Below are 12113 nucleotides of genomic sequence, written 5' to 3'. Positions count from 1 at the left end.
TTCATTAAAGTGCCCTTTTCAATTAATACTTGAGAGGTTTAAGGTGTTTTTAGAGTGTGAGGTGGAAATGGTAATGCACAAATAAATATGCATATTTAAAGTCAAATTATCAATAACCATTTAAAAAGTGTAATTGAATGCATTAATCTAATTTCTTAGACTTTATCAGTGCTGGTTTAATAATTTAAACAATTCTGAATTGTAACAAGTTCAATATTGATTAGCTCAATACCTGTCCATGTCAGTCCTGTCAATATTGCTGTATATATAGCAATATATATGCACAATTAAATTCTTAATATGTATATTCCAAACAAAGACATTCAAACACAAGACATATGAACTGGGTTTTAAAAAATCTTTATGTGGCAACAAATAAATCCACATATATCATTTACATGGTAACAGCTGCCACCACAGAAGTTACCGAGTGCTTTTATTTACAAGAGAAAGTGACTAAAGATAATAAATGTTACATTTTCATATTCTTTCCTTTTTATTCCTACCCATAGGGTAATAGGTCCACAGTACCTTTGAGTGCATTCAAGAACACAAACCTAGGTTAACACTTTTCGGTTCCTAAAATCATACAAAACTGGATATACAGTTCAAACACATAAACAATGCAAAGGGGCACAATGTTACAAAGCTACAGAAAAGATTTCTAATATTCCCCCAGCCTCACACTGGGGTAATTCTGCATGTGTGTAAAATGAGAAATCTTACTTTCACATCTGCATGCAACTTGTACTGACATGGGTGGCCCTTATTTGTTTGAACTCCTATGACGCAAGTATTCTGGCAGCTGACCAAGAGGGCGTTCTGAGATAAAATATTAAGGCATTTCCTCCTGTGGCTGAGAATGTGTTATGTTTATGCTAGGAAAGTAGCACACTTTGATGCTGACAAAAACCAAAAAGAAACAATGTGGTTTCGTTAACATCACTGTTTGACGTCAAACACCTAGTTTGTGGTAACAGAACACCATGAGATGCATACATATTTACGTTGAAATGAGGTCAGCAATCAGAGTTTTTGCTCATGAGAGATAAATGAAAAACAGGCAGGGAAAGGCACAACTGGGACACTCACAATGATTGTGACTCGAAAAGAGTTTCATTGGCAGCTTGCACTGTAAACACTGACCACACCAATACAAACATCTCTGACACAGTGTCATTCCCACTCAAATACATTCTCTGGAATTATGTTAAATATGGGCTGCTGCTGATTTATCTGTCCGGCTTTGCGCACAGCTTTGCACACGCAGGAAAGACACTCTTGGAAAGACACTCTCAGATGGGTACAATTATTTTGCCCACCCAGTCGTGGCTTCACCGTTAATATAGGCGAATCCTGGAAAATGTTGCGCATGCTCATATTCAGAGTTCCTGCGTGGGTCGAGAGGGGAGTACATGTCTCCGGTGGAGTAGCGTGATGTGTGGACAGCAGGGCTGGAGTAACAGCTGTTGGCCGAGGACACATCCGGCCATCGGGGGGTCACCGCGCTCGAATGTAGAAGCGGAGACCCGCTCATCAAACAGGACTCCATTCTGGACATCTGTGGATACTATAAAACAGAGAGACATGCATGAGGACTATTGCAAAATATCAGAGACGTGGTTCATGTGGTGCATTTTCAAAGCAAATCTCATCTTCTTTGTTAATAAAGCCATAATCCATTTTTTTGAGGCCATGCATAAAGAGTGTTTTTGTAATGCAAAGTGGAGTGCCTAAAACACCCTTAGCCACAGTTAAATTACTGTATCAATAAAAATAATTATAATATAACAGCAAAAATGATGATATTTGATAAATGATTTTAATATTATAAATAATGAAAATGCAAAGTATTAAAAATACCAAACAAAAATAAATAGTAATAATAATACATTAAAAGTAGCAATATGCCATTTCTTAATTTTTTTATTTATGATATTATAACAATCAACAAAAATATTAACAATAATAATATAATTTATGTAGTAGTATCACATCTCTTTATTTTTAATTTAAGATATAAAACAATCGGAAGACAAAGAATAATAATATTATAATTTCGATTACTATTGTTGTTATTTATCTTTTGCTATTATTATATCATGATTCAAAAATAAAGAAATGCCATAATACTACTACTATAACTACTACTACAAATTATTAATATTTTTGTTGTTTGTTACTTTTGCTGTTATCATTATTATTCATACAAATAATAATAATAATTAGATATTATTTGGTCCTGACAGGACCAACTGACTAAACAGGACATAAATTCCCCTATATTACACTATAATTAAACAAAAACACAAACACAAATAAATACACAAAATAAAAAGTGTACTGTAATTTTCGGCCAGGACATTATCTATTAATTTTATAGACATTTCAGCTAAAAAATTCATTTATATTACTACATTGTGCCTTTTTGTTTGTTTGTTTTTGAAGTGTATGCATTCAATCACTTTTTTTTTTGTTAGTTAAAATGATGCAAGTCTAATCTAACAATTTTCTAACTAGCAGTGCCAAACAATTTTGCATAATTTGAACATCTGTTCTGCATGCACAATAGAAAAAGGTCTTTTAAGTTAACATAGCACTTTTTCTTAAAGACAGCCAAAAAGGTATTTTTGTTTCCGTGTGTAACAGACCAAAAACAAAACCGTGCATGTCAGCTCAAGATATGCGTCTATATAAAACACTCTGTTCTCTCAGGGGAAGTCAGCATAATCTTCATTTGTCTCCCCTCCATTGCCTCCTTCAGAGTAGCCCTCTCAAACAAAGCACGGACATTGTATCCATTTTAAGTTGACGGAAAATAAGTGGAAGTAAAAATCTATAAGTGCTCTCTAAATAGAAACCGTCTACAGTCAGAGCTTTTATGAACGGCTTGTGGCATGGAAAAAAGTCAGGCGGGGTCAGAGACCGAGATGTGTTGCTTGGTGACCTTTCGTTCATGCAGAGAAAAGAGACCATTGAATAACAATATTTTAATGAACGCTTTTCCATCTGGATCTCCGGCCGCTAGTTGTGCTGTCTGAGGCGGTCATTGAGTAGATATCGAGTGTGTGTGTATGGGGGGGGGGGGGTATCTTGGCTCTAGCTGGTCCACCTTTCCGAGTCTGCATCTGCTGTGTGGAGGAGAATTCAGCTACACTGCTTCTGAAACTCTGAGACCCAGCTGATCCCCCATTACAAAAGCAGGCTGGGCCAGAGAGCTCTTGACAGGAAATTACCATCACACCGCTTTGACTTTCAATATACAGGTCCTTCTCAAAGAATTAGCATATTGTGATAAAGTTCATTATTTTCTGTAATGTACTGATAAACATTAGACTTTCATATATTTTAGATTCATTACAACACAACTGAAGTAGTTCAAGCCTTTTGTTTTAATATTGATGATTTTGGCATACAGCTCATGAAAACCCAAAATTCCTATCTCAAAAAATTAGCATATTTCATCCGACCAATAAAAGAAAAGTGTTTTTAATACAAAAAAAGTCAACCTTCAAATAATTATGTTCAGTTATGCACTCAATACTTGGTCGGGAATCCTTTTGCAGCAATGACTGCTTCAATGCGGCGTGGCATGGAGGCAATCAGCCTGTGGCACTGCTGAGGTGTTATGGAGGCCCAGGATGCATCGATAGCGGCCTTAAGCTCATCCAGAGTGTTGGGTCTTGCGTCTCTCAACTTTCTCTTCACAATATCCCACATATTCTCTATGGGGTTCATGTCAGGAGAGTTGGCAGGCCAATTGAGCACAGTAATACCATGGTCAGTAAACCATTTACCAGTGGTTTTGGCACTGTGAGCAGGTGCCAGGTCGTGCTGAAAAATGAAATCTTCATCTCCATAAAGCTTTTCAGCAGATGGAAGCATGAAGTGCTCCAAAATCTCCTGATAGCTAGCTGCATTGACCCTGCCCTTGATAAAACACAGTGGACCAACACCAGCATCACTGACTGTGGGTACTTGACACTGGACTTCAGGCATTTTGGCATTTCCCTCTCCCCAGTCTTCCTCCAGACTCTGGCACCTTGATTTCCGAATGACATGCAAAATTTGCTTTCATCCGAAAAAAGTACTTTGGACCACTGAGCAACAGTCCAGTGCTGCTTCTCTGTAGCCCAGGTCAGGCGCTTCTGCCGTTATTTCTGGTTCAAAAGTGGCTTGACCTGGGGAATGCGGCACCTGTAGCCCATTTCCTGCACACGCCTGTACACGGTGGCTCTGGATGTTTCTACTCCAGACTCAGTCCACTGCTTCCGCAGGTCCCCCAAGGTCTGGAATCGGTCCTTCTCCACAATCTTCCTCAGGGTCCGGTCACCTCTTCTCGTTATGCTGCATTTTCTGCCACACTTTTTCCTTCCCACAGACTTCCCACTGAGGTGCCTTGATACAGCACTCTGGGAACAGCCTATTCGTTCAGAAATTTCTTTCTGTGTCTTACCCTCTTGCTTGAGGGTGTCAATGATGGCCTTCTGGACAGCAGTCAGGTCGGCAGTCTTACCCATGATTGCGGTTTTGAGTAATGAACCAGGCTGGGAGTTTTTAAAAGCCTCAGGAATCTTTTGCAGGTGTTTAGAGTTAATTAGTTGATTCAGGTGATTAGGTTAATAGCTCGTTTAGAGAACCTTTTCATGATATGCTAATTTTTTGAGATAGGAATTTTGGGTTTTCATGAGCTGTATGCCAAAATCATCAATATTAAAACAATAAAAGGCTTGAACTACTTCAGTTGTGTTGTAATGAATCTAAAATATATGAAAGTCTAATGTTTATCAGTACATTACAGAAAATAATGAACTTTATCAAAATATGCTAATTTTTGGAGAAGGACCTGTATGTGACGCAGACCCCTGCCTCTCAATCCACAAACAAACAGTTTAATTCAACCGTTCACACTCTCTCTATCTCAAGTACTATACAGACTACTTTGCATTACAACTATTCACTCAGTTTCTGAGCTAGTAGCATGCAGCATGAACATTTTTTATACACCTGCATACTAAAATGAACATTTCACACACTGAAAAACCATCATGCATGTCCACAATTCTGTAAACCAATGCAAATATTTCTGTATCTCCTCCTAGAGCTTTCAGGCCACATCCACCAAACTTGGCACAATCAAATAGCGCATAAACATGTATTTAAAAAAATAAATAAAAATCTGTTATCGAGAGTCAAGAACACTCTAGCGACCACATAGCTTTCAAACTTCAACTCTCTTCAAACTATACACTGTAAAAACTAAAGGTGCCTCAGATATCCTTTTGAGTACTCTAGGAACTTCAAAATGTATTTTAAGTGCCCCAAAGCTCTTTTTCTCATAAAAGGGCTCCTGGAGGAACCATGACAGTCTTTCCAGTTCGTGCAGGAACTCATGGGATCCTTGAAGCACTTTGTTTCCAGTTCTGAGGTTCTGGAGTCACCATTTCATTACACTGAGACCTCAAAGTGCTCTGGAGGTTCCTGGAGGAACTCAATTTTTTAAAAAGGGTTATTGTAAGATCTGTTAATATTGAAGTGGTTCCTGGAAGATCTTACTTGTAAAAGCCAGCATCTGGAAGAACGCAAAGATTCAGGTGGCAAAATGAAATATGACTGATGATGATTATTATTTACTTTATCGGATGGAACCTAATGACTTTTGTGGCACTTGCCATGTGAAAACAAAAACCTTGGGTATAAATTCATGACTAAATGGTTTTAAAATTGGTCACACTTGTTCTGTTCACAGTCAGAATTGGCCGTCATAACAAATAAATAAATAAAAATAACAAAGGGACTTATTAAATCTACAAATCAGCCACAGTATATCCAACTAAAATTATTTCTGAAAACACTGTTCTCAGCAATAGGGAATATATACATATACGGTCATACAGGCATCCAATGGCTACACCATGTTAATACAAATTATTTTATTCATTTCCACCAGATTTCACTTCTATCTGCCTCCATTTGTTGGATTTTAAATGTTGTATAACTTAAATACTGCAATAACTAAAAATATTTTTACTGAAATAAATGTTAAATCATTTAAAAGGTGGAAGTTTACCCTGAAACTTTAAAGCAAACATTAAAAATATTATTGAACTAGGCCTAAATATGGCTCAATACGTTAATTTAATTAAAAATAAATGCTAATTATAACAATCAGTACAAGAGTAATGTTTTTTTTTTTTTTTTTTTTTGTTTTTTAAGTATTTCCCTCATTAAATAAGTTTAAATTATTCAGAAGTAATTGTTAAATAATTAATATAATAAAAATAATTATGTTTATGCTGTCGTCAAGAAGCGTGGCGTCCTCGCGCTCCTGCAAGAGCAATTTCAAATACAAAGAAAGTAACTGCTCCTTTCCTCAAAGAAACAACCGTTGCGCAAGGCGAGTAACGTTTTAAGGCTCCAAAATAAATATAAATTACATATTTACTATTTGTACACTAATTCCTACGCTGACACGCTTGAGTTAACTATGTTTTTCTTTTTAAATGTTTGTTTTAACCGCTAATTTAATAGTCGGGATGCTAACGAATCTAATGAACTTTGTGGGACGAAATGGAGACTTAAATCACGGACAATAATTTTTAGTCAGCATTTCTCATGTTCGTTTGTAGTCATTGTAACTTCTTTTCCTTTTCTGAACTATTTGTTGTAGTTTACGTTCGTTAAATAGTTACAGATCCATGTTACTTGTAACGTTAGGCTAATAAGATATTAACTATTTTGTTGAGTCATTTACACATAACGTTACATAAAACTGGTTTTATCATTTTATCTCCTCAGGACATCCAGTATACACGAGTTCTCTTAAAATCTCAAAGGGTTCACTGAGCAGCACTATGTAAGTACGTTTGTTGTTGACATTGAAATAAATTAACTGAAATAGTGTTTCAGCTTAATCCAAAATTATACAGTGGGTACGGAAAGTATTCAGACCCCCCTTAAATTTTTCACTCTTTGTTATATTGCAGCCATTTGCTAAAATCATTTAAGTTAATTTTTTTTTCCTCAATGTACACACAGCACCCCATATTGACAGAAAAACACAATTGTTGACATTTTTGCAGATTAAAAAAGAAAAACTGAAATATCACATGGTCCTACGTATTCAGACCCTTTGCTCAGTATTTATTAGAAGCACCCTTTTGATCTAATACAGCCATGAGTCTTTTTGGGAAAGATGCAACAAGTTTTTCACACCTGGATTTGGGGATCCTCTGCCATTCCTCCTTGCAGATCCTCTCCAGTTCTGTCAGGTTGGATGGTAAACGTTGGTGGACAGCCATTTTTAGGTCTCTCCAGAGATGCTCAATTGGGTTTAAGTCAGGGCTCTGGCTGGGCCATTCAAGAACAGTCACGGAGTTGTTGTGAAGCCACTCCTTCGTTATTTTAGCTGTGTGCTTAGGGTCATTGTCTTGTTGGAAGGTAAACCTTCGGCCCAGTCTGAGGTCCTGAGCAGTCTGGAGAAGGTTTTCGTCCAGGATATCCCTGTACTTGGCCGCATTCATCTTTCCCTCGATTGCAACCAGTCGTCCTGTCCCTGCAGCTGAAAAACACCCCCACAGCATGATGCTGCCACCACCATGCTTCACTGTTGGGACTGTATTGGACAGGTGATGAGCAGTGCCTGGTTTTCTCCACACATACCCCTTAGAATTAAGGCCAAAAAGTTCTATCTTGGTCTCATCAGACCAGAGAATCTTATTTCTCACCATCTTGTAATCCTTCAAGTGTTTTTTTGTGTCTTGCACTGAGGAGAGGCTTTTGTCGGGCCACTTTGCCATAAAGCCCCGACTGGTGGAGGGCTGCAGTGATGGTTGACTTTCTACAACTTTCTCCCATCTCCCGATTGCATCTCTGGAGCTCAGCTACAGTGATCTTTGGGTTCTTCTTTACCTCTCTCACCAAGGCTCTTCTCCCCCGATAGCTCAGTTTGGCTGGACGGCCAGCTCTAGGAAGGGTTCTGGTCGTCCCAAACGTCTTCCATTTAAGGATTATGGATGCCACTGTGCTCTTAGGAACCTTAAGTGCAGCAGAATTTTTTTTGTAACCTTGGCCAGATCTGTGCCTTTGATCTGTGTCTCTGAGCTCTTCAGGCAGTTCCTTTGACCTCATGATTCTCATTTGCTCTGACATGCACTGTGAGCTGTAAGGTCTTATATAGACAGGTGTGTGGCTTTCCTAATTAAGTCCAGTCAGTATAATCAAACACAGCTGGACTCAAATGAAGGTGTAGAACCATCTCAAGGATGATCCGAAGAAATGGACAGCACCTGAGTTAAATATATGAGTCACAGCAAAGGGTCTGAATACTTAGAACCATGTGATATTTCAGTTTTTCTTTTTTAATAAATCTGCAAAAATGTCAACAATTCTGGGTTTTTCTGTCAATATGGGGTGCTGTGTGTACATTAATGAGGAAAAAAAAAAAGAACTTAAATGATTTTAGCAAATGGCTGCAATATAACAGAGTGAAAAATTTAAGGGGGTCTGAATACTTTCCGTACCCACTGTATATGAATCCAGTCCTATATACACTGTTACACTGACCTAAATTAAACCGTTAAAGAATATCCATGTATTCGGTTTTATTCCGCAGTTAATGAAGAAATGTGTTCTGCATATATGAATATGGCTCTGTAGAGGACGCCTCAAATGTGAGGCAGTGGACAGTTGATGTCTGTTGCTGGCTGAAAAAAAAAAAAAAAAAAAAAGAAGACCTCTCTGGACCTACCCCATCCTTTGAAGGTGTGTAAATAAGTGAACAATTGCAGATACACATCAGAAACCCTTCTAAAGCATTCAATTGTTTATAGTTTATTAACAGTTTTTTTCCCCTTTTGTTATCTTCTGGGAAATCCAGCCTTGTCCTACCTGTTACATGATGATCCTGCTGTGCTGGACTGTATGATAAATTAGGTAAGTTAGTGCATGCGTGTATACACTCACCTAAAGGATTATTAGGAACACCTGTTCAATTTCTCATTAATGCAATTATCTAATCAACCAATCACATGGCAGTTGCTTCAATGCATTTAGGGGTGTGGTCCTGGTCAAGACAATCTCCTGAACTCCAAACTGAATGTCAGAATGGGAAAGAAAGGTGATTTAAGCAATTTTGACCGTGGCATGGTTGTTGGTGCCAGACGGCGGTCTGAGTATTTCACAATCTGCTCAGTTACTGGGATTTTCACGCACAACCATTTCTAGGGTTTACAAAGAATGGTGTGAAAAGGGAAAAACATCCAGTATGCAGCAGTCCTGTGGGCGAAAATGCCTTGTTGATGCTAGAGGTCAGAGGAGAATGGGCCGACTGATTCAAGCTGATAGAAGAGCAACTTTGACTGAAATAACCACTCGTTACAACCGAGGTATGCAGCAAAGCATTTGTGAAGCCACAACACGCACAACCTTGAGGCGGATGGGCTACAACAGCAGAAGACCCCACCGGGTGCCAATCATCTCCACTACAAATAGGAAAAAGAGGCTACAATTTGCACGAGCTCACCAAAATTAGACAGTTGAAGACTGGAAAAATGTTGCCTGGTCTGATGAGTCTCGATTTCTGTTGAGACATTCAGATGGTAGAGTCAGAATTTGGCGTAAACAGAATGAGAACATGGATCCATCATGCCTTGTTACCACTGTGCAGGCTGGTGGTGGTGGTGTAATGGTGTGGGGGATGTTTTCTTGGCACACTTTAGACCCCTTAGTGCCAATTGGGCATCGTTTAAATGCCACGGCCTACCTGAGCATTGTTTCTGACCATGTCCATCCCTTTATGACCACCATGTACCCATCCTCTGATGGCTACTTCCAGCAGGATAATGCACCATGTCACAAAGCTCGAATCATTTCAAATTGGTTTCTTGAACATGACAATGAGTTCACTGTACTAAAATGGCTCCCACAGTCACCAGATCTCAACCCAATAGAGCATCTTTGAGATGTGGTGGAACGGGAGCTTCGTGCCCTGGATGTGCATCCCACAAATCTCCATCAACTGCAAGATGCTATCCTATCAATATGGGCCAACATTTCTAAAGAATGCTTTCAGCACCTTGTTGAATCAATGCCACGTAGAATTAAGGCAGTTCTGAAGGCGAAAGGGGGTCAAACACAGTATTAGTATGGTGTTCCTAATAATACTTTAGGTGAGTGTACATATACTGTATACACACACACATATTACATTGCCTGTGTGTGTTACTGTAACAGATATTGTGCATTTAATTAGTCCACAACCATTAATCAGTGCACTCATAAGACACATGCACATATTGAAGATACATGCTAAGAGAATAAATGTAAATATTTTATTTAATTTTATGTAAATCCCTCTTTTTTCAATGAACAGCCTACACAGAATCTCGAAACAGCTTTGGTAATAACAGGAGACCCATTTGGTGAGAGCAGCACTGCAGATTTTCCTGATGGTGAGGAGCTACTTGCTGACGAACCTGACCGCCATGAGTTCACCTTACTATGAGTGCCTATATGTTCTATTTAACATTATGCAGAAAAGCAATTAAAAGTGCACTATTTTTCTATTGTGTCTGTTGAGCATTCAGGAGGAGATCATGGACCCTTAAAGGTGCCATAGAATGAAAAACTGTCTTTACCCTGGCATATTTAAATAATAACAGTTCTGTACATGGAAATGACATACAGTGAGCCTCAAACACCATAGTTTTCTCCTTCATATGTAAATCTCGTGATTAAAAAAGACCACTGAAAAACAGGCGAATCAGAACATAACACCGACTGTGACGCAACAGTCGGGATCACTACGCCCCCAACATTTGCATAAACCCGCCCTTGTTCTAAGCCGGCCGAACCATCAGAAGCTCTGCAGGTATTGTAAATAAACAAGCGCGGACAACAGCGAAAATAACAAAATAAATGTTATGATCCAGGCCGTGCAGGGGGTGTGAAGTGCAGGGATGGGTTGGTGTCTGTATTCAGAAAGGCACAGAAAGCAAATAACGCGAGCCACTAAAGGGACATGGTTAGCTCCTTGCTAGCGGTAGCCTGTGACAGTACATAAGATTTCACTCTCAGTAAGGAGAGATGAGGATGATGGCGAATGACTTACAGATCCTGAGCACCACTGACAAGCATCTGATCTTGTGAAATGTGTGGTAAGTACTGTTGCTCCATAATGTAAACATAGTTTGTGTGATCGCGTCTCTTGAAAGTGAACTATAACGCGATCGATGGATCGTTCAAAAGCAGTTTCAATGCCTCGCATATTAATAACGGCTCCCTGATGCCTGCGTTTTATACACAGCATAATTACCCGACGATATAACTGCGAGAGAAAGTATTTAAATATATATTTTCCTCCCTGTGCTTCCTTCTTGCTGATGAGCCGTACTGTGAAACAGCCAATCAGAGCAGAGCTCATTATTATTCATGACCCTGCCAAATAAGCCAATAACAGACCGTTTCATTCTAGGGAGAAATCCTAGGGTTGTAAATGGACATGTAAAATCGTTTCTGGAGATTTTTTTGCCCTTACCTAAGCCACATACCTTCTGTGTAGATATCAGAGAACCATTTAAAATACTGTATCAATGCATTCTATGGCACCTTTAACAAAACTGTGATGATGCATTTCAGCGGTCATCAGCATTGTAAATCCTCTATTTTTTTTATATATATATATTTAATTTTTTTAAAAATGTACATTATAACACTATACTTTGTATTATATCACATTTGTATCAAATTACAAAAAGAACTAGTTAACGCTAATACGAGGGTGTTTCTAATGCAGGGTCTATGGAGGGATAGTAAATTTGACATCGTTCTCTCTTCTGACTGCTGTTATCGGTCTCTGTTCATTTTTTTCCTTTGATTGAAAGTCGTGAAAATGTTATCGCAGAGTTTTTCTTTTGCTATTTGAGCAAATGGGAATGCAAAAAATATATTTCTGGCACTCTCCCATTCACTGCTCTCGAAATTTACCCAACTATGACGACTTCCGCTGCGGAGAAACCTGGAAATGTGAAGGTTTATTAAGCTACATACAGCTATTTTGAGGCTTATCAATTTCTTAAAATGTCCTGTGTGAATGTTCCCAATCAATGACCTCC

The 12113-nt window shown here is 38.6% G+C and overlaps 1 protein-coding gene across 1 annotated transcript in view; it reads right to left on the bottom strand.

The window, feature by feature from the left end:
• Positions 1 to 348: 348 nt before the first annotated feature.
• The window catches only part of LOC306888239 (transcription factor RFX4-like), a gene marked incomplete at its 5' end in the record, with an annotated part of 33623 nt that continues 21858 nt past the window's right edge, over positions 349 to 12113 (bottom strand). Inside the window, one exon of the mRNA XM_079446440.1 lies at positions 349 to 1570. Within this exon, the coding sequence (XP_079302566.1) occupies positions 1310 to 1570 (261 nt within the window). The 3' untranslated portion in view covers positions 349 to 1309. The remainder of the gene's footprint in view (positions 1571 to 12113) is intronic.

This window comes from Barbus barbus, assembly GCF_936440315.1.
Source record: "Barbus barbus genome assembly, chromosome: 22".
Classification (NCBI taxonomy): domain Eukaryota; kingdom Metazoa; phylum Chordata; class Actinopteri; order Cypriniformes; family Cyprinidae; genus Barbus; species Barbus barbus.
Note: the sequence above shows the minus strand (reverse complement) of the source record. Positions and strands in the feature narration are given on the sequence as shown.